At 35.5% G+C, this 23,685-nt stretch overlaps 2 protein-coding genes across 4 annotated transcripts; one reads left to right on the top strand and one right to left on the bottom strand.

Moving 5' to 3' along the window:
- The first annotated feature begins 3,933 nt into the window (after nucleotides 1-3,933).
- On the top strand, nucleotides 3,934-8,109 carry LOC110898031. Of its 3 annotated transcripts, XM_022144770.2 has the most exons (13): nucleotides 3,934-4,087; nucleotides 4,249-4,310; nucleotides 6,241-6,309; nucleotides 6,408-6,483; nucleotides 6,566-6,636; nucleotides 6,695-6,796; nucleotides 6,904-6,993; nucleotides 7,070-7,144; nucleotides 7,220-7,252; nucleotides 7,364-7,435; nucleotides 7,543-7,611; nucleotides 7,724-7,839; nucleotides 7,917-8,109. In XM_022144770.2, exons 1-13 carry the CDS (start codon nucleotides 4,033-4,035, stop codon nucleotides 7,948-7,950), a joined length of 924 nt encoding a protein of 307 aa, XP_022000462.1. In that variant the 5' UTR covers nucleotides 3,934-4,032; the 3' UTR covers nucleotides 7,951-8,109. The 3 variants fall into 3 exon arrangements, with proteins under 3 accessions (XP_022000462.1, XP_035837823.1, XP_035837824.1); XM_035981930.1 differs by lacking the exon at nucleotides 7,543-7,611; XM_035981931.1 differs by lacking the exons at nucleotides 3,934-4,087; nucleotides 4,249-4,310 and adding an exon at nucleotides 5,997-6,168.
- Nucleotides 8,098-10,291, bottom strand: LOC110900978 (AP2-like ethylene-responsive transcription factor BBM). Its single transcript, XM_022147833.2, has 8 exons — nucleotides 10,036-10,291; nucleotides 9,825-9,907; nucleotides 9,662-9,670; nucleotides 9,477-9,565; nucleotides 9,286-9,359; nucleotides 9,176-9,226; nucleotides 9,014-9,090; nucleotides 8,098-8,929 (listed from the first exon to the last, which is right to left on the bottom strand). The coding sequence occupies exons 1-8, from the start codon at nucleotides 10,191-10,193 to the stop codon at nucleotides 8,307-8,309; spliced, it is 1,164 nt and encodes a 387-aa protein (XP_022003525.2). The 5' UTR covers nucleotides 10,194-10,291; the 3' UTR covers nucleotides 8,098-8,306.
- Nucleotides 10,292-23,685: the final 13,394 nt, after the last annotated feature.

Consider the following 23,685-nt stretch of genomic DNA (forward strand, 5'->3'; position numbering starts at 1 on the left):
CCGAACGCATAGTAACATGTAATTCTTTACAAGATTTGATTATAAATTATCCCAAGTTATAAAGAGTTTGTGCCTTGAGCATTTAAACCAATTTCGTTAAACATTTTACAAAAGTGTCAGTTGAATGTATTTACCAGTGTAAACTGACGTATTTTCCCAAAAAGACTAAATGCAGGTACTAGGCGTAATTGGTTGGGATTTCTCCTTAGCATCATTAGAACTCTCGCAAGCTTAAGATGCCTGAAGTCTATTGAACAATACTTTTATTATTATTTGATCCCTTGTGGATTTTATTTCAACAATGGTGATACTTTGATATTACACTTAACGTTGAAATATATTATCTTTATGCTTCCGCTGTGCATTCATATATTGTGTGGTTTGACTAAAATGTTGCCAACTACGTCACGGTAATCCCCCCCACCGGGCCCACCGGTGAGACATGTGGTAATCGGGGTGTGACAGTTTTGAGTAAAGAGTTAAGAAAGCTTGAGAGAAACTTGAAATACTTAGATTCGGCTTAGATCTAGGTGCGATTAGTGTTTTCATACCGTGGAAACATTAGATCTGAACTGTTCTTTATGAGGTGAGGTCACGCTTCATTGTTCCTAAGAACTCCATGATGACATCACTTTATAACGCCCCAAATCAGAGGATTTTACGTTGAAAAGGTGAGATCTGTTGTTGGAAAAGATGAAGGAGTGCGTGTAGATCATAGAAGTACAAGATTTGAGGTAGAAACTTACAAGAATCACAAGAAATTGAGAGAAAATAGCCCCAAAGCGTGTTGGTCGAGTGAGAGCTGTCACATCACTGTTCAAGTGATGTGACAAGTGCTATTTATACGTGAAGAGGAGAGGAGGTGATGGAGTGCCATGGATCGGATGGCAATCCGATCGGATGGCAAACCGATCGGATGGCAATCCGATCGGATGGTCATCCGATCGGATGGCCATTCGATCGGTGGTCTCCGGCGAATTGCGTTTCGATGTTTTGTTTTGTTCATTAAGCGTTGCGATAGTCTGGTTGCACATTTTCGTACCCACATTCTCATATTTATTGTAATTAGTCACAAAGGGTCGTATAAATATCCACATTTCAAAGTCTGTGTTGCGATAATCGAGCTGCGCGTTTTGAATATGCGTTGCGTTGTGACACATCACGGTTATCGATGAGGGTAGAATAGGTCCTCACTCAACGTCATCGTGAGTGTTAGTACTTGCAATGTGATGTGTTATAGCGATAAAGTATGCATAATATGCGAAAATACTGCGAAGTAGCGATGTATTCGATATAGCTACATTATGATCTGAATGTCTAGTGCTAGGCGTAACGAGTATAGCGAGTAGTGACAATACACGAACGTGCAGGTTGTTACATACTCTCTCTCTATTCCCTCTCTATACCTTCACCAACCGCCGACCACCATCACCATTACCGGACCACTACAACTATCACCAGGAACCGACCACCACAACCATCACCACCACCCTACCACCATGGAACCCGCCATTACAACATGACCAGATCCAGAACCCGCCACCACCACCACATTCCACCACCATCACCACCACCCTCACAGCCTACACATTACTACAACTACCACCACATTCGACCACCATTTTGACTACGAATTACCCCCATTTCGATAGTTGATTTGCGCATCGAAACCCTAGATCTGGGTCAAATCATCACCGACGACTGCTAGGTCTTTTAAGCCGGAACCCCAGCCGCCAACCCTCGGCTCTCTCTCTCTCTCTCTCGGTTCAGAGTGGTCTGTTTTCTTACCATCTAAACCAGATCCATCAAAACTAACATCAAAAAACGCTCTTTTACCCTCTGCAATATTATTATTCACCACATGACTGTTTTTGCATGCATTTTCTTACAAATTTTGGCCTAACCCAGGTAACCCAAGTCTTAACTCAGTGGCTTTGAGGTTAAGAACATTCTTGTTGTCATTTTCAGATGAAATGTTTGGAGATTTGGATGGTTTTCCCATTGAAGAAGCTTCTGATAAGCCTATGTAATCGTGTTCAAGTGGTGCATACATTAGTGAAGGTTAATGTTTTGGAAGATTGAGAGGATGTTGAAAGTGGAGAAAGATGGTTGTGGTGGTTTTGTATTAGATTTTTTGAAAGAAACAGGGTATAAAGACAGAGGGAGAAGAGAGAGACTTAAAGTATCTTTGAAAGAAACAGGGTATAAACTTTGATAAAAATAATAGACAAAATGACAAAAATACCCCTTTACTAACTGAGAAGCATGGATGCGGTTAAGTCAGTCGGACCAAAATGACAATGATGAAACTTTTTTGGATCCAAATGTTAAAAATGAAACCTTTAGACTAAACTGACAAAATGGCCAAAACCAGATGGACTAAAATGGCATTAAACTCTAAAATTAAAGGACAAAGATAAAAATACGTGTATCGCATTGACGTACTTGAAATTTTATTAAGAGTAAATTACAAGTTTTATCCTTTATGTTTGTCCCAAATTTCAGGCGTTTAAAATTGATGAGTTTTGTCCTTAACGTTTCAAAATCCTGCACGTTATGTCCTTTAAGGCAAACCCAGTTAGATTTTTTGGTTAAAACTGATCATGTGCAAGGCACATGAGGGTACTATTGTAATTTCACCATTTAAGGGGCTATTGTGTAAGTAATATATAGATTGGGACTATTTTGTAAAAATAGAAAATATATTAAATTAAAACCTCTGCACTCTCTCTCTTCCTCCCTCACTCTCTCTCGCTCTTCTTCTCTCTCTCTTCTCTCTCCATCTGCGAAGGAGATGCACCACCACCGCCGCCATACCCTTCACCTCCACCTTCACAGCCACTATCACCACTCCCCACCACAACCGCCGCCATCCCCTTCAACTCCACCTCCACATGACCCGAGTCCGGAATAAAAATAACACACCCGGCTCACTAACCGGAGCTCGTCGGAGACACACCACCACCGTCGGTTCTCCGTCATCATCATCAGTTTATCATCATCACCGCCACAATCACCGCCGCCGCCGTGCTCCTCCGCCGCTGCAGACGACACTACCCTTCTCCGTCTTCTCTCTCTCTCTCTCTCTTTCTCTCTCTGTTCCATCTGATCTCGTCGCCGGAGAGGGAAACGAGCAAGTGGTGCGGCAGAAATTGGTGTGTGTGTGGTGAGAGAGGGATGAGGAAGGAGGTGGTGTGTTGTTGGTGTTCTCGTCGGAGAGATCGTTGCCAGCAGCCGGCCGGAAGTGCGACGTCGATGACCGGGGTTTAGAAAGGAGGAGGGAAAGAAGGAAAAATGGGATGTGCGGCTGATGTTCTATCTGGCTAGGGTTTCATAAGAAAATGGGGGAGAAGGGTTAATGGCGAGGCCATAATTTTTTTGGGGGGTTTTGTTGCAGGTTTATCTTGATCATCAATGCTTGTTGGAGGGTTTTTTATATTTTTGGTTTTGGGGATTTTTGGGAGGGTTTTTGATTTGGAATTTAGGTTTTTGATTTTTGAGGGTTTTTGATGCAAGTAGCAGTGCTGGTAGCGGTGGAGGGTGCTTGCTGGTGGCGGTGAAGGGTGGTGGTGATGGGGGTTATATATATAGTTAAAATAATAATAATATTTTAAATTATTTTGTTTTATTTTTTAAATACTATTAAATAAATGGGGTAAAAAGACTAAAATGCCCTTGAGTGACCAGATTTAACCAAAAAATTTAACTGGGTTTGGCCTAAAGGACATAATGTGCAGGATTCTGAAACGTTAAAAGCAAAACTCATCAATTTTAAAGGTAAATAACAGCGCCTGAAATTTGGGACAACCGTAAAGGACAAAACTTGTAATTTACTCTTTCACCTCAAAAGATACAATGCTTAAAATTAATTTTTATTATTAATAGTTAATAGTAAAAAATAAATTAAAACGTTTAGGGGGAATAACCGAATAGTCGAATGGCACCGCCTCAATCATGAGATGACGTCGTTTAGAATCGTCGTCACCGTTTCTTCATATTACAAGGGTTTGATTTGGAATTGTGCAGTTTTCAATGGCGATGCAAACTGGAATGGGCTTTTCTAAGATCATCTTTATAGTCGGAGCAGGTACATATAATCTCAATTGTATATACATTAATAATTATCAGCGTCATCATAACATGTACGTTTCATGCCCTAATATGGACGGTTTGTTCTTTCGAGAGATATACATGTGTATTGTGTAACAGAGAGATTGAATTGATGCAAACATGGACGTTTCGTTGCAGGTTACACGAGTACACTGCTGCTTAACAATGGCAAACTTTCTGAGTTATTAGGTGAACTTCAGGTGAGGTTTATTTTCATTCTATCATGCATTCAGATTTTCATTATTATTATTATTGCAGGTTTTAGCTACATCTATATATGATGTTAATTAATTGAGTTATCGTTTTGTGTTTGAGGATCAGCATGTAATTGTGTCTCGTTCTGTCTAGTTTCTTACTAGACCGGTGTTTTAATATAAGTTTTGCCATTCAAAAAAAATAAAAAATAAAAAATAAAAAATAAATGGTGAAATACTGAATGGATATATATTGAATTGTTAGGTTACAATATATAAAGATCACAAGGAACCCTACAAACCTAGGGCTCATACTAATAAACACTAGTCTAAATGTCTAATACTCCCAAGCGGTAGAGAAATCGGATGCATAGACTGGTATAAAAGGACATAAAGAAAAGAGTAAATTACAAGTTTTGTCCTTTATCTTTATACCAAATTTCAGGCGTTGTCCTTTGCCTTTAAAATTGATGAGTTTTGTACTTTATGTTTTAAAATGTTACACGTTATGTCCTTTGACCCTAACCCAGTTAATTTTAAGCGTTAAGTTGGGTCATGTGCAAAGCACATGAGGGCAATTTAGTCTTTTCCCCACTCTTTTTTATTTCCCCCTTTCCCTCATATATTGACACCTCTCTCTATAAACACACACTCCAAGTAGAATTGTAGACACCACCACCATCGCCCAGCTCCAGTCACCTCCTCTCTCTCTACTTATGTTCATCAGTTGAACGAACACCACCACAAACCACCATTGTTCACCTCACTCGTTAGTATCCCCACCATAGCCGACGAACACAAACACCAGTCGCCGGATTTAGGCCACAAACCAAAAAACAAGACCCAAGTGTGTCGAAAATCACCAGATCTGAACCGGTGGAGCCTTGATCTACTCGTAGCCTGTTTCAAATTCCTAAAGATCTGTTATTATTCCATTTGTTTTAACAGATCTCGTATTATTCTGTTTGTTTTAGAAAAGTTCTCAAGATCTGTGTATATGTTCCTTTTTATCTTCAATTTTTGGTGCCTCAAGATCTTTGTAATTGTTTTGTGATTGATGTAATTTATTAGTTGAGGTGTGATTATGCACTGAAACTTGTTCAAAAGGAGGTCAATTTAAGGTTTTTTTATGCTGCAAAGGGAAAATTGTATTTGGTAGTATGTCTACTTGAAAAGGATCGTACCTGGAAATAGATATTTCAATTCTTGAATTTCAAGCGCACCTATTTCATGTTATTTCAATTGAACTGGTGGTGGTGGTGGGCTGGTGGCTACGGCAGTTGTTGGTGGTAGGGGGTGGTGGCAGGTGGGGGTAGTGTAGTGAGCTGGTGGTTGGGGTTAAAATATTTTTAAATAAATAGGTAAAAAGACTAAAATACCCTTATGTAATCTAATTTAACAAAGAAAATTAACTGTGTTAAGGTTAAAGGACATAACGTGTAACATTTTAAAACATAAAGTACAAAACTTGTCAATTTTAAAGGTAAAGGACACCGCCTGAAATTTGGTATAAACTTAAAGGACAAAACTTGTAATTTACTCTAAAGAAAACAATAAAAATAGACTAGTCACTAGTGTTTATTAGACTATCTCCAATGCTAAATGTGACCTTAGGCGCCCTTAGCTGCCACATCATTTGCCACATAATATCCTTACAAATCCTTAAAACCTCAATTTCATCTCCAACCCTACAAATATCCTTACCCTTCTTATTTTCCACTCATCACCTATCCATTACATAGAATATTTAATAAAACATTTATTTTTACTTTGGGCCCACCTCATCGCATAAACCGAGACAAACCCATGCCCTTGTGCAAGGGCGTCTCACCTAAGGACATTTTAGGATGGATGAACTCTAATGGTAAGGATCTCCAAGGGCCATTTTTAGGTTTTACTAGGGCTTTAGTTTTGATTTTGAGTTTGAAACTCGCAGGCTTTAGTGAAAGGATATGAAGGAAAGCAGGGAGATGAAGGTGATTATGGAGATGCCATTGCTGGGCAGGTGTACTTCTTTGTTTTTAAGTAGTTTATGTACAATTTTTAGTCTAAGAAAATTGGATATATGAAGTAGTTCATGCTCACAAAAAAAAAAAAAAACAGATTCGCCGGTTAGCGACGGAAGTTCGCCAGCTGGCAGCCGCACGACAGGTCACTGTTTTCAATGGAGGTTCAAGTGGTATATTATCTGAACTTTTGTATGGTTATGAGATTTCTTCTATATATCATCGATATGTTTATTTTCAATTTTATGTTTGCAGTTGATGCAGCATCTCTAGTGGTACCTGCTGCTGCATTAGGGACTGTGGGATATGGCTATCTGTGGTGGAAGGTAGGACTGGTTTTGACTTTTTAAATATTGACTTTCTCTCACACAAATGGTCTTGTAGGGTCTTTCATTTTCAGACCTCATGTTTGTGACCAAGAGTAACATCACAAATGCGGTTTCAAGCTTGAAAAATAATTTAGAACAAGTTTCAGATGCTATCGCTGTAAGTTTGTACTCAAATTTGATTACTCTTTTTATCATCAATTTTAATATATATATATATATTTTTTTAAGTTTCTTATTGTTCTCTTTGTTGTTACCGTTAATCAGGCAGCAAAGAAGCATTTAACTCAGAGGGTAGAGAACTTGGATGGGAAACTGGATAAACAAGTGGAGATATCAAAATCAATTCAAGGCGAGGTAAATATGTTACGAAAAAAAATATTGCAACTGTTATTTGAAAAAAAAATACAAATTTGGTGGAAATGTGAAACAGGTGACTGATGTTCGTGATGATCTTAACCAACTTGACTATAACTTGGATTCATTGAGAGAGATGGTTTCTGGCATTGTGAGTTTTCTTCGTTCTCAACACATGTTTTCGAGATTTTACGTTATGTAATTTATTAGTTTCATTGGACTGCAGGATGGAAAGATAATGACTTTAGAAGAAAAGCAGGTACATCAACTACCCTATATGATCCATTACATGATCTAGAAAGAAATATCATTCATCACTATCTTCATTTATTTTATTTATTTACTTTGAGGATGTGCATTCTGTAAACAGGAATTTGCTAGGCGTGGAGTGCAGTATCTATGCAACAAGTTTGATGGAAATATGATCTCCGGCAACACACAGGTTGTACTCTTAGCTCTTTTTAGCTTCACCACAGTTGTATTTTGATTTCCGTATCTTATGTTGAATCAAGTCATCGTAATTACACCTGAACTTATGATTGGACATAGGTTCAATTTAAGCTTGCTGGCAAGTCCGTTGGTGGTTCTCTGTCATCTGGAGGGATGATCGCCCTTGAGGTCTTCCGACTTATAAATATTGTTGGGCTTGTGGTTGCACAAAGCTCAAAAGTATAAAATAAATTAGTACATTTATTTTTACGTAACGGTTTTATATGTTTTTGTCTCTCAGGGCGTCAAGGAAATTCCTGACATTTTGGATTCAGGGGGTGTTAACAATTTGCCAGCAACTGGTGTTCCAGAAAATTCTACACCTGTATTGAAAAGTCAATCAAGAATGTTGACCAGGTAATAACTGATAACCGTATTTTTACAACCCTCTATTTTCGAAAAAGCAGTTGGTCTTTATTGTTGGTGTGTAACAGGAAAATTACGGTCACGGCCAAGGTCAATGTTTGAACGCGGTGGACAATGAGAAACAGTTTTGAAACATATCTTGAACCCGTTCATGGTATATTATGCATAGGTATATTGTTTATCTGTACATGTTTATATTAGTAGTTTTTTATCTTTAACACGCCTAATCTTTTTGAAAATGACAAGTCGTTTGATCAGAAACCATGTTGTTTCTCACAACTTTTATTCATAATGTGTACATTCTCGTTAGCACGAGTAAAAAGCAATTATTCCAAACAAAAAGTAATGTACATTCTCGTTAGCACGAGTAAATAGCAATTATTCCAAGCCAAAAGTAATCTACGTCCTAAAATGCTAAAAAATGATGCACACGCAAGGTTTTAACTTTTAAGCAGCAGTTAGTGCCTAGAAGGCTTGTTCATGTTCAACGAGCCATTCCATATCGACTGGTTCGGGTTCCTAAACAACGGCAATTCATCCTTCTCATCCTCTTCCTCATCATCCTCCTCATCCAATCCCATTCTGATTCCGACTTTCGAAGGACACATTCCGTTAAAAAACATCCCTCGGAATTCATTCCCTTCGGTTTTCATCAGTTCCTTTGTCGCATGTTCTTCTTCATTGCACGGAATCAAATTCTTCTCCACGAGCTCCTTAAACATGGTTGATCTTAAGAGTAGGCTTAGAGCGCTAGGAGCAGGCGACGAGTCAACGTGATTGGAATTGGAATTAGCAAGCAGCATCTTTGTGTCAAGGAGTTCTTGGTTCGGGGAAGTGATTCCCAGTGGTAACGGATTGGAACCAAATTGAAAGTGAGGATCCTCAAGGAGTGGATTAGCGTGGTGGCTGGTGGCGGGTGGCAGCGGTTGATCTTGGGATTGAGAGGGGATGCCGCTAGCGGAATTGGAACCCGATCTTAACCATCTGATGTATGTGCTCAAGTCAAAATTTGTTACTGCATTGATTCCTCTGTATTCTATAGCTGCAATATCATATGCATGAGCAGCCTCTTCTTGAGTACCTGAATATGGTCAGTTATTATTGTCTTTATATTTTATGGATTTTTAGTGGGTCCCACAAAGGGAAGGGTAAAGTGGGAACTCACTGTATGTGCCAAGATAGAGATACTTGTTGCCAAACACTCTTCCTATCCTTGCTTCCCATCTGCCATTGTGATGATGCCTGCAATTAAAGAAAGTGTAATATCTGGATTAAGTTTAAAAACTAGAAGGCCAAAAAGGAAAGGATAAAAAAGCATTGTAATGACCTTGCTACCCCTCTGTACTTTGATACGCCTCTTGAGAAACCACTGCTTCTCCTGTCGATGAAGGGTGGTTTAGTCATTAACCATTAATTTTTTTTACTGTTATATACTACCTTCTTAAGGTGGCTAGATACTCCTCCTTGGTTGTATTCTGCATTATCTCTAATTCTTTCTCATATTCACTCACCTGAAACCCAGAAAAATAAGTTTGACCACGCATAGTCGAAGTCAACGTTTGGCTTTTTACCGTCTTGATTTTTTACCAGTTTATGACAGAAATCTTAAATTGTAACGTTTATAATACCGGGAAATTTGTGAAAGTAGACGTTCCCCAATACTTGATTGCCGCCAAATCATATGCTCTTGCAGCAGATTCTTCTTCATCGTATGCCCCTAAAACCAAGATCCGATGTGTGGCTTTACTTTCTTGAAGTTGTTTATAATACAAAAAAACCGACAATAGTGTTTATATGCTGCGTTGCGACTTACCAAGATAAACTGTTTCATCCAATAGTTCGCATCCGATGCATACACATGAAATAAAGATATCAAATTATCATTTACATGCTAGCGTATGATCTTATGAACATGTTTTATGTCGTTAACTGAAAATGTATCTTATGTCGTAACTTAATGTTTGTGTCTTGCTAACCTTGTTTTCCCTTCTTCTTTTGTGTTGCGTTCCATGACCCTTTGTCCCACAAGTGAGCCTCGTATCTACCTGTCCATCGATGTCTGTCACTCGAAAATCATCTGTTAGCCAATATATGCTTCAAGAAACAATGCACCTAGACTTTGACATGGAAAAACCCAACACTATAGTCATATGTTCATTTCATAAAACATTTATAAACCTTCCTCACCTGCTGACACCTCGATACTTAGAGCTTCTTTTGACCGTTGTTGGGGTAGTGGGAGTGGTGGGCGTGACGACATTACTAGATTGATCACCAAGCGGTGGTGTTGATGTCTGTAGCTGGTTTTCGTCATTGGCAACTTTTTGATTATTCAGTGCTAGCATTGATGGACATCTGCGTCGTCTTTTCACAACTGAACTTGATGCATCACTTACCGTGCTAAATGACTTACGCCTTCGTAGACACTCTTCAGATTTTGTAGGGATCAAATCCATACGATCACACTTCAGTCTAGAATTTGATGTGAGGGAGAGAAGAAAAGCAAAATTAAAGTTTTAAATATAGGATTGGGATTTTTGTCATATAGTTTATTTTGGAATTAAAAACAAGCTATATGTAACAAAAAAGCATAAAATGATCGATTATTACAAGTCCCTGGGCAACATAAGAACAAAATCTCCTGAAGTTTATATTTTTCTATTGTTTTTTCTAATTTCACAATAGGAATATCTGTTCTTGTTATATTAAAAGAATGTACCCCATTTAATTTGCGATGAATGGGATTCATTTGCCTATTCATTTATTGACTTGTAATATGATGTTGGTCAAATTGTTTATCCCCATTTTTTTTAACTTTTCAAAAAAAAAAAAAAAAGGTAAATAATTTTTCTTAATTATGTGTTATTAGTTAACGATTATTGAACTTTCCTTGATTATGTGTTACTAGTGTGATTATTGATTTTTTTTAAATTATGTGTTACTAATTAATACTAGTATAGGTTTGAGTATATTGAAATTTTCTTAACTATTTGTTGTAAGATGATAAAAGGTCAACTATTTTTCTTGATTATGTGTTATTAGTTAACTAGAATTACCGCCCACCGCAATGCGACGGGGATTCATTAGTTATATATCATGTTTGATGAAAGCCTAGAATCTGTGTGTAAAACCGAGAAAAAAAATAACTAAGTCGATCTCTGACTCACACGTTGCGACAGAGATGAAAAACGTTGAACCCCACACGCACGTTGCGACGTGTTAACTCGGTAATTTAGAATGACATGTTAACGGAGAACTTATGAAAGATGAAAAGTATATAAGTGATCAAAGTTGAAAGTAAAAAAAATGTTGAGGTTAAATTACAAAAGATGAAAAACTTTGGGTTGAAAGTAAAAAAAATAAAGGGGTTAAATTGCAAAAGATGAAAACTTTTAAATTAGAAATGAAAAATCAAATTAATCTAAGGGGTTAAAATACCAAATGTTGAAACTTTAGACTTAAATTGCCAAAGATTAAAACTTTAGAGTTAAAAAAGAAATCAATTTCAGATTATGAGAACAAAAGAGATAAAAAAAATTTAGTTAAATTGATGTTTAATATTATTATTATTATTATTATTATTATTATTATTATTATTATTATTATTATTATTATTTAATAAAAGATATAAATAGGAAAAAAGAATGAGAAATTATCAGAGAATGACATGTGTCCAAAAAGGATAATGTTGAAACTTTAGACTTAAATTGCCAAAGATTAGAACTTTAGAGTTAAAAAAGAAATCAATTTCAGATTATGAAAACAAAAGAGATAAAAAAAATTTAGTTAAATTGATGTTTATTATTATTATTATTATTATTTAATAAAAGAGATAAATAGGAAAAAAAATGAGAAATTACCAGAGAATGACATGTGTCCAAAAAGGATTTTTGTTTATTAGTATAGAAAGATACTAATATATATATTTTATTATTAAAATTTTGTCATGTATTATTAGTTAATCTATACTATATAATAAAAGAAACCACTTTTAGGACACTTGTCATCGTATTAGGGCATCTTTTATAGATACTTATTGTTTTAATTTAATTTTTTTTTCTAATTAATTATAGATAACTCTCCTATTAAATATTATTTAGTTTAATATCTTATAGATAATTATTATTTAGTTTAATCTTTTCTTCTCATTTATAATATTATTTAGGAGTTAATTGCCAAAATCGTCCCTGAGGTTTGGGCACGTTTGCCATTTTCGTCCAAAATGAGACTTTTGTACCAAATTGCCCCCAACGTTTGTAATTTTTTGTCATTTTCATCCAAATCACTAACTTAGTTTATTTTTTCTGTTAAGTTGAGTATATTTAGATGAAACTGGCAAATATAAAACTGCAGGGACGATTTTGGCAATTTACTCAAACCCTTTTTAATTTCTTTTATTTAATTATTTTTGTTACACATATAATAAAAAAGAATATACATGGAGTTTTTAGAAAAAAAAATTATTGTTTTTGTCACATAATTTTTATAAATTTTCATCCAAATCACTAACTCAGTTTATTTTTCTGTTAAGGTGAAGGATGTTTTAAATTTTATAAACTAAAACAGAAATTAATTTACCGCTTCTTTATATAAATCAGTTTTATAAAGAGAAAACGTCATTGGTGTGCAACACATAACAATCGAGTACAACTTTTAGTATTTATCAGTTGTGGAGATAGAAAAAAATTGTAAAACATTACATATTTTTAAATGTGTTGAGCACCTAGGAAATATGTTGATAGAAATAATATTTATTTAATTTAGATTATGAGGGTAAATAACTAATACTTATTCCGAGTGGCTTGAGTAAAGTTGGTTCATAGCATAATAATTATAATTTTGTGGGTAATTTTAAGGTTTGGTAACGATACATTGTTTGATGAGGGGGGGGGGGGGGGGACTGGCTTCTGTTTTTCCTTAGGAGCGAATTTAAAAGAGTAGAAGATGAATTAAAAACTTGGTACATATGACAAGGTTTTTTTATTTGACATTTTTCAATAAGGTCACCAGCATTTTAGTTTTATAAAATTTAGAGGTTTAAATAGATTTTATTTTTTATAAAACTGATCTATATAAAAAATTAGAAATTAATTTCTGTCTTACTTTATAAACATCTTTCGCCTTAATAGAAAAATTAACTTAGTGGTTGAATGAAAATTTATAAAAATTATGTGACAAAGCTATTATTTTTTTCATATAAAAATTGCATGTATATTCTTTTTTATTATATATGTAACAAAATTCATTAAATAAAAGAAATTTAAAAGAGTTTGAGTAAATTGCCAAAATCGTCCCTGTGGTTTTATATTTGCCTGTTTCATCCAAATATCCTCAACATAACAGAAAAATAAACTAAGTTAGTAGCTTGGATGAAAATGGCCAAAAGTTACAAACGTTGGGGGCAATTTGGTACAAAAGTGTCATTTTGGACGAAAATGGCAAACCTGCCCAAACCTCAGGGACGATTTTGGCAATTAACTCTATTATTTAGAGAAAATTATGATTTTGGCCCTTGTAGTTATATCACTTTTACCCTTTTAGCCCAAAAAAGAATTTTTTAACATCTGTGCCCCCCAACGTCTTCTTTTCTAACCCTTTTGGCCCCTACACTAACCACATCCATTAAATGTTAGGGGCCAAAAGGTTTAAAAAAAGACGTTAGGGGCCAAAAAAGATCAGAAAAAAGACGTTGTGGGCTTAGATGTTAAAAAAATTCTTTTTGGGCTAAAAGTGTAAAAGCGATATAACCACGGGGGCCAAAATCGTAATTTTTTTTTGATGTATAAAATTAGATTTATTCAATTTGTACAATACACGAGGTTTTTTAAGGATATATATATTTTTTATTATTTAGTAAAGAAAATTACATTTATTCAAACCGTGTAATACACATATTTTTAAAGATGTATTTTTTTTTATTATTTGGTATATAAAATTACATTTATTCAACCCATGTAATAAATGGGGTTTTTTTAAAGATGTATTATTTTATTATTTGGTAAACAATATTACATTTATTCAACTTGTGTAATATATGTGGTTTTAAAAATATAACTTTTTTATTTTGTATATAAAATTATATTTATTCAACCTGTACAATATTGTTCTTATAGATTTAACTTTTTATTATTTAATATATAAAATTATATTTATTCAACTCGTGCAATAAAGAAGGTTTTTAAATATATAGATTATTTTATTATTTAGTATATAAAATTTATTTATTCAACCCGTGTAATACACGGGGTTATAACCTAGTACTAATATATGTATTTAACTATTAAAATTTTGTCAAGTATTTATTGGTATCAAGATTTTGAGTCATTAATTAAATCTTATTTCAACCGAGAAAATAATTCAATATTCAATACTGTTTTATTATATTAGGAAAAAAATTATTAAACATCCACAAGTTTTACAATAGTTTCATTTAAATTACTTAATTAACCAATTATAACAGTATAAACACGGTTATTACGCAATAAAAAAACTAGAGTAAGATTATGGTACAAATGAGCCGTAGCATACAAATTGGCTTCACGTGAGAAGTGAAAGAATTTTTTTCCCATCTTATTAAACACGTATTTTAGTCATAGAATCTAAAAAAATTGTGATTTTACACTATTTGAATATAATTATGTAATTACTGTAGAGTAATTTCTACAAATAAGTGTAAAATCATGGTTTTTTTTTTTTTTTTTTTTTTTTTTTTTTTTTTTTTTTACATTTTGCAATTGAACATCACACTGAAAAAGATGGATAAAAAATTCAATAAAAATAAAAAAATAAAATAAAATTTCACTTCACTTCTCATGTTAAGGATATTTTGTATGTTAATACCTATTTATATTATATCTTAAAAAACTATATGGAATTATATCATAAATCAAACTTTATATATGTGATAATTTATAGATAATTACGTTTTTTTTAAAGTTTTGCTAGATTTAATTGTATAAGTGTTTCAGAATCTTTTTGAATATTCTATGCTTTAAAACTCATTTTCGGACATCCCCATTAACTTACATAGGTTACATCAAGATCAACATATAACGAATAAAGAAATGGGGATTTTAATTTGTTAGATCAAACAATCGAGCTTTCACACCATTTACGGGAGTGGGGGTGGTCCGTGATGGACACTCCATCACTCGTGAAACAATCACAAACACCACCGCCACCATACTCTATCACGAGTGATAGTTTAACTCGATAATATCACGCGTTGAAGATTGTTGAATGTATGTGTATGACTTGTACATTGTGTATTAATACTTGTACATTGGAATCCCATCACTGGTGATGACCACCGCCACTACAATTCTATCACTAGTGATAGAATAGTGGGTGATGACATGGCATGAGTTGATTGGATATTGGGAGTGATAGAATTCTATCACTAGTGACCACCCCCTCCCCCTTACTTCATAAAATACAATAAAAACAAACTGTCATGGTTAATACATATATTACTGTGAAACTTTTTACCCGCTTACCAACAATCTCAATGTAAATTCGTCTTATATGTAAGGGATTTGCTTGGTCTATAAAAAAAATTCTTATTTTCCTTTTATTTAAACTTAAAAGAATACTTGTAGCCTCTTATTGCGGAGCAGCAAAAGAATCAAACCGAGTCGGCTGGAAAATATCGACAACTGAAAATTCGAAATCGTGAACGATGACGCAGAAATAACAATTTTGTATTTTATGAAGATGTTATAAAAGTGAACATTGATTTTATAGGATGCAACGTCAAAAAGTTGGTTCCTGATGCACTTCATGTCGGAGGTTTTAGTTTGTATTATCAGCTGATGGACATAACTAAGGGAGGAATCAAAACCTGATCATTACATATAATTATATAATTATAGGTTTAGGATTCAGAAAAAAAAAAAGATGAAATTTGTGAGAAGTATAAGAAAGAACATAGTAAGTACACATGTTATTATTTAATTTATTAGGATAAGGGTAATTAAATAATGGGTAAAAAATCCTGTACAAATAGTCTTATCATACAAGACGTACGAAAGGCATGAAAAGGTAAAAAAAAAAAAAAACGCGGTGATATTTTCGTAAATATTTTACTCGTAATTACCCTACAAGATCAAAATTACTTTACAATATCAAAATTACCCTACAAGATCAAAATTACCCTAAAAGATCATTTCTAGAGTAATTGTAACACTCTACAAAATTACCCTACAAGATCATTTGTAGGGTAATTTGATAATTACTCTACAAGTAAATAATTGCGAAAATGCCACCATGTTTTTTTTACCTTTATCATGCATTCCGTACGTTTTATATGATAAGACTATTTGTATTTGATCTTTTGCCTTAAGTAATTTAATAAAAAAACCTAATTAACTATAAAAATTATGTTGTAACCGTTTTTTGGAGTTATTTTAGGAATTCAAATATATTTTTTTGATTTACTTTCAATCTTGTTTTTTATGTTGTTTTATTTTAGGAATTCAAACAGATTATGGTATCTTGTTTTTAATGGTGTGACTACGTACATTATATGAGATTTAATGAGGGTGCACGGTATGGTTTGCGGGGACTCATTCGGTGAGTGGAGTCACCGATCGGTGACCACACCGTGGTGATTGAGTTAGGGTGTTTGAGTAAGAGAGAGAGAGAGAGTGAGAAATCGGTGAATAGTCACCGAAGGTGGAGAAGAGTGATAGAGGAGAGAGAGAGAAGAGAGGAGAGAAGAACCAATCAAAAAATATATAACTCAAATGCCCTAGGGTGATTAAACATACCTAGTGATTGAGTGCAAAATGGGGAGTGGAATGGGGAGTTGACATGACATAATATTATTGGGTAGAGAATCATTCAATCACCCTAGAGTGATTAACCATACCCCCACCCTAAGTTTTATGGTGTTTTTTGTAAAAGGAAAAAGTTAGCTCGCTGAATTTAATGATAGTTTTTTTATTGCTAATGGAATGGTGTCTTTGTATACTTGTATGGTATCTTATTTTCTGTGGTGTTTTATTTTAGTTTCATGATGTTTCTGTATAAGGAAATAGTAGTTTGCTGAATTCAATGGTATTTGCAATGTTATGGTGTCTTATATACAAACACAATGTCTTGAATCACAATACAATTAAAACATCATTGTATGAACATAGACAAAACACCATGGACTAAAACATCTGATCGGAACGTAATTTTTTTCTCTGTATAAGTATAGCGTTACTCATATTAAAGATAAAAAACACTCGTTATTATGGTGTAATTTTTTTTTTCAAAAAAGTTTATAAAAAGTTATTGACATTTAAAAAAGACGGGGGGACTTGCATGTGCATTGCATGTGGGTTTCTGAATTTAAAAATGTTAAATTTACCTTTATACCCTTAATTAGGGGTGCAAATGAGCCGAGCCGAGCCCGAGCTCGACCAGGCTCAAGCTCGAGCTCGGTTCGATTCGAGCTTTGTTTTCAAAGATTGAGCTCGGCTCGTTGGTATTTTCTCAAGCTCGAGCTCAGCTCGGGCTCGTTTATTATCTATTAATTAATATATTAAATAAAAATAATATAAATAATAGACTTTTTAGGCTCGCGAGCTCGATAAGTGAAGCTCGGACTCGTTTACTAAATAAGCTTATTTTTAGGTTCAAAGTCAGTTTGCAAACAAGTTTAAATAAGCTCGGCTCGACTCAGCTCGTTTACACTAAGGCTCGATAAGGCTCGACGAGCCTAACGGGCTTCACATGCAAGGCTCGAGCTCAGGCTCAATAAACAAACGAGCTTTATTTTAGGCTCAAGCTCGGCTCGTTTCTCGAGCTTTTTCTCGAGCCGATCACGAGTAGCTTGCGAGCCGCTCGGCTCGTTTGCACCCCTACCCTTAATCTAGAAAATTAATTATTTTAGTGGTAAATACTATTTAAAATTTTGCCATTATAATCTCAACCATTAGATTATAGATCAAAGGATGTAGATTCCTTCCTACACTTCTCATAAAATACATCATTTTTTACAATAACCCTACCCTTTAATCATATATTTATGTACAATGTGGTTTTCGTATTATGTCTTTTTTTATGAAGTGTATTAAGCGAGTGCATAACTAGACACTCTTAGTTAAATACACACACCATATTCATCAACTTCTTTTGCCGTTTTTTAAATGTACATAGAAATTTTATCAGGGCTGGCCCAAGAATCCTTGAAATTTTTTAGTCCTAGGCATGGTTGCAAAAGTCGCTAAGCGCTCCCTAGTCGGTCGACCGGGGAGTTGAGAGTACTCGGCCTAGGCGGAGAGTACACGGGGAGTACTCGGACATGCCAAAGTATAAAGAAATTAGTTTTCGGAAATTAATTATGTTTCAAATAACATAAATTTACTAATATTTATAACAAAATACGTGAAATTGATATTCATTCTTTAATATGATAGGAATAGAAATTGTGTTTTATTTTATTTTAAGTCAAAATCGGCCCAAGTTGACCTATTAGATCCGATTTTGGCCGATGTTGACCGCATTTGATCGATTCCGAGTAATTAGTCGGAGTTGAAGAAAGTCGACTCGGCAGCCTACCTTGTAGCGAATACTCGGGGAGTACTCGGCCTTGGAGACCTTGTTTTACAACCATGGTCCTAGGGAGAGTAGAAGATAAACGGGCCCCTATTAGGCTAATTTTTAATTGATTCAGACTTAGACTTTAACTGAGTTTAATTTTAAACTATACTAATGGGTATTCATGAGTAAAAAAACTAATGGGCTTACTTGAAATGGTCATTTAATTACGCTAACCATGTTGTGGGCCCTGGGAGGAGTGAAAGTGCACTAATTTTAACGTTATTTTATTAATTTTGTGAAAATAACGTTAAAAGCGGAGGACGGTTAATCATGGACCATATGGTGGCGTTAATAGCCGAAAGACAAGGGAGTACATGCACTAATCGGCCTTTGTCCCAATTGTTGAGTGTTATGTGCCTTATATCCAAGGCTTGATACAAAACTACTATCTAGCCGGGGGTCTCACTGGAAGCGGCCTTTCTATTCCTACGAGGTAGAGGTAAGACTGTCTACATCTTACTCTCCTCAGACCCTACCTTAGCTTTGCTATTGGTGGGATTTACTGGTATGAGGATGATGATAACTTGAATACCTCCTCAGACCCTACTTTAGTTTTGTTATGGGGGCACCCAGTATCACACACAATAAGCAAGTGTAACTATTGTAACATTGTAACGTTTAGGTAAGGATCAAGTATTGAACTCAAAGCTCACGACTTTTACTATTCAATTTTTTCTTTTGCTTCCAACTACTCAATTAAGTGATTTTGTTTGGTTTGTAAGTCTATAATTAAAATGAAAGACAGAAAAGTATGTAATAACAAATGAGTACAGAATAGAAGATCACACAAGGTATTGCTTGGGATGGAATCCATTTGTGATAAATAAATGTTGAGGTAATAGCTTGGTGGCCTGGAAAACCAATTTACAAATGCCCGAAACCTAGTCGGATTACTGGCACTTATGATTAAGTTAATTGATTATATTATTTAAATTTGATTTATTGTGAAGGGCTCCCGGTTAAATTACCACAAGCCTCAGCCTCTTGCAAAACTTATTGATTAAGGCACCTCTAGGTTTGGATTATTGACATATAACTACTATTTCCTTTTACAACATTGCCACTACGCAACCTCTATAGTCATTATCCCATTAAGAATCCATAGAAGCATATGTTGCGTAGTAACAATACTATTGATATGACAGGAGCAGTCACCCTGGTCGAGGTCGTACTACCTCGTTGGGACACTTGTTCTTACCAATACAGGTGTTTGATCTTTATTTAATGAGTGTGGTTATAGTAATAGAAATATATATAAAGATATAATTTTTAAGGTGTGTTCACCAACTCTTGGTCTGTGCCAAAGCCTAGCATAAAGACTGTGGAGGCTATGTCTGCCAACCAAGTGTTGGCTTGACATTAAAGCCTAGTATATAGACCGTACATGCTACAAGTGAAGTTTGATAAAAGAGTGTTTTCACAAGATGTGGGTTTCTCAACACCATAAATGAATTAACCACTATTAATATTAAGTACACTCACAAGATCAAATACCAAAATAGAAGAACAAATGTTACTTCAACAAAGAAAAATAGTAGAAAGAATTATCAAAAACATAAACACACCATTTTGCTAAAAGTTAAACATCTAACTCATACGAAGTAAGGATGAGCTCGGTATCGTATCGAAAATACCGGTATCGAAAACGCCAAATATGGGTACCGGTATTTTAAGGTAAAATTTGGTAAAATACGGTATCAAACAAAAAATGCCGGTATCGAAAACGCCAAAAAGTGGGTACCGATTAAGTACCAAAAAATCGATACGGGATATTTGGTACCGGTAGCAAATACCAAATGCTCATCCCTAATACCAAGTTTCATCTTCACCCAACAAATACAAGAGGTTTAGTCAAGAATGGTCATATAAGCCTACTTACAAACAATAATCATGGAATGGATCATGATAAGCAGGTGTAATAATGAAAGACTTCTTGATTATGAATGAAAGGGTTCTCTCAATCTTGTTGGTGGCTATTACAAGGTGTTTTGAAGTGATCCCAAACTCCAATGGATGGGTATAGATACTCTATAGACAAGAGAATGTATGGGAGTGATATGCGGAAGGATGGGATGGTTGGAATAAGATGCAAAGGCTACTATTCATAGGCCGTTGTTCGGTGCCTATGCACCACCATGCCTGTACTCTGCACGACCGTGCTTCGACATCTGTCTGACACAAAATTGTCCTTTTGTACTTGGGCGCAGTCGTGCTTGTACGATTTAAGGTTGTGCATGTCCTCCTTGTCCCCGACAAAATCTCTTTTCTTGTACTTTCTTTAGAATCTTGTTTATGGCCGTTATGTTCACGACAGTTGATGCGTGCTAGTGTGTATATGTTTTAGGTATATATTTTAAGCCCTTTTTACACTTTTTAGCCAAGTTTTAAATTTATAAAACACGATATTTACTAACACTACACACACATATGGGCAAGTGCACCCATCGTGGACGTAGTATAGTGTTGGTAAGATACCGAGGTCGTCCAAGGACACAAGAGCTTTTAGTACCGGTTTATCCTCAACGTCTAATCAAATCAAAATGTTAGAAAAGATTTTAAAACTAAGAAAATAAAACTAACTAAATGCTGAAAAATAAAATAAAAGTAAAAACAGATAGACAAGATGAATCACTTGGATCCGACTCGTGTGTAGTGTAACCTTTGATTATTTTCGCACTTTTGCACTTGTTTAAGAGATTATCTTAGTTATTGTAGTAGGCCCCTCTTTTGAAGGTGACGTTACCCTCAACCCAGTAGTTTGAGTCAGCAAGGATACAATCCTAAAGGGTCGGATTATTTAAAGATAATTAATTAAGTTATTAATGCAAATTATGGTAGGCCCCTCTTTTGAAGGTGACGTTACCCTCGACTAAGTAGTCTGAGTCAACAGGGATACAGTCCTAAATAGCCGGGTTATAGTATTAATAGTAGTTTAACTTATGAGGGGGTCAAAGAGTTTGGATCCCCGCCATCAAATACCTTTGGGTATTGAAGGAGATCCTACAAAATTTGACCCAGGTCCCTTGCAGTACCTCTAAACGCTGAACAAGGGCAAGACTCTTACCAAACCGTTCCCTTAACCCCCGACCAGGTAGCCAACATACCTCCATTTAGACCGTGGAGATATGAATGGTGAAAATCTTTTATTTTATATAGACAGTAAAATAATGTCAAGACACCACGGACAAACGATAAGGAAGAATCACCTTCAACATAAGAAACTAGTTATTAAAGTCATTAATACAAAACCAAATAAAAAGTGCAAAAGATTAAAAATAAAAAGTATTACACTAGACACTTGTCTTCACCAAGTGATGTAAGAGACTTAGGCAAACATGGCCTTTGATTGTCAAGAACTCTTACGATCAATCTTGGATCCCGAGACGACTCACACACTCTATGATGGACAATGGATGATGGTGGTGGATGATGGTGTTATGGTGGTGGTGGGTGGTGGGTGAAGTGTGAGAGAGGTGGTGTGCCAAGGGATGAGTTGAAATGGCTCCAAGCACTCCTATTTATAGGCTGAACAGAAGCCTGGGCACGGCCCCGTGTCCGTCTGACACTCTCTTTCTTCATTAATTGTAATCCGCAATTACAATAAATGCGCCTGCAGTACTCTGACCACGCCCCCATGTCCGCTGGGCACGACCCCGTGGTGGGCAATAGAAGCTTCTATTAGTTTGTCTTTTCTGCTGCTTCTTGGGCACGGCCCCGTGCTCGCTGAGCACGGGGCGTGTTCAGTCTTCTGCCTTCTTTGTTTTGCTTAGGAGGATGCTGTCGAGGGGTCGGACAATCCACTTTTGTCCCTTTTCTTGTATTTATGTTAGATTTTGCTGTCTTTTTGCTTCTTTTGTTAATTTGAGCTCATTTAATCCTGAAAATACAAAAGGAAGACAAAAGCACACTTTTTCCAACATTAGTACTAAAAAAGGGTTAGTTTTATGCCACAATTGATATAATTTATATGTTGCATTTTGCGCATATCAACCGTGCTTGTACTTGTGCACGATCGTGTGTAGACACGTGTCCTATTGAATCTTCAGTCTTGTCAGCTTTCTCTGATCTCGAAGCTTCTGAAGCTTGTCTTGACCTTCCACGGCCATGCTGGGATATATGCACGGTCGCGCATTACTACTTTGACTTCTTGTTGACTTGTTAGGTGATGCACGACTCTACCTATCTATTCTTCAAGATTCTTCCTTTTTTCTTCTAGTTTTGTTAGTGCAAAATGTCTAATGCCTGCGTATTTTGTTTTTGTCATTTGGCAGCACAATCGTTTGTTTGTTTGATTTTAATGTTTGAGTTTTGAATGTAAACACCTGCGCATCAGGTGATGCGCAACGTATGAGTCCTGCGCAGTGCATGAGCTCATACGCAATGCATCACAGACAGATGAAGTGATGCGTTGTATAGTGATGCGCATGTGGTGATCCTCTATAAATAGAGGTTGTGATGCGTGATAAGCTCATAACTTTGAGGGGATAGCTTTTGAAAGGAGGGAATTTGTAACGAAGTGCTGTCGAAATTAATCCGGAACGTCTATTTACATTCTTGCATCATTCTCACACACATTCTTATGGATTCCGCACATTTGGATGTGTTAAAGTAGATTTCATATTGTTCTTCAACGTTTAATCATGTGAACAAGACCGTTCCTGGAATATCAAGTGGTATGAGAGCAAGGGGTGCTCATATCTACTTGTGAAATGGTGTAAAAGTTGAAGATTTCGGCTTATTTGAAGATTTTTGAAGATTTAAAGCATTTTCACCGTCTACTATTTTCTATTCACAAGTATTATTTTTCATTCTCTATCATACTACACCAAAGGAAACATCTCAAAACACTAAAAAACAGCCAAAACCATGTCAAAAATTTCTTTCAGCTTGCTATCGCGCAAGAGGACCCTAGAGCGCATCACCTGATACGTCGTGCATCAAGGTGATATGCTGGTATTCATACGCATGCATCACTTCATATGTTCGGAAGTGATACGTTGGGATTGGTGATACGGAGCTAATGATCCTCTCAAAGGGGTTGATAAGCGAGGGTTTCTGATATGTTGGAAGAGTGATACACTAAGTTGTAGTGATCCGTTCAAGTTAGTGATACTCGAAGTGTGATACGTGGTTTTATGATACACGATTTTTTTCATATAGTGTGAAGAATTTCTAAGTCTTTAAAAGATGCATGATTTAAGAGCGTTTATGGAGAGCTCGGGGGGTAACATTGTACAAACACTGAAT

The sequence above is a fragment of the Helianthus annuus genome, chromosome 13 (genome assembly GCF_002127325.2).
Source record: "Helianthus annuus cultivar XRQ/B chromosome 13, HanXRQr2.0-SUNRISE, whole genome shotgun sequence".
NCBI classification, from domain to species: Eukaryota; Viridiplantae; Streptophyta; class Magnoliopsida; order Asterales; family Asteraceae; genus Helianthus; species Helianthus annuus.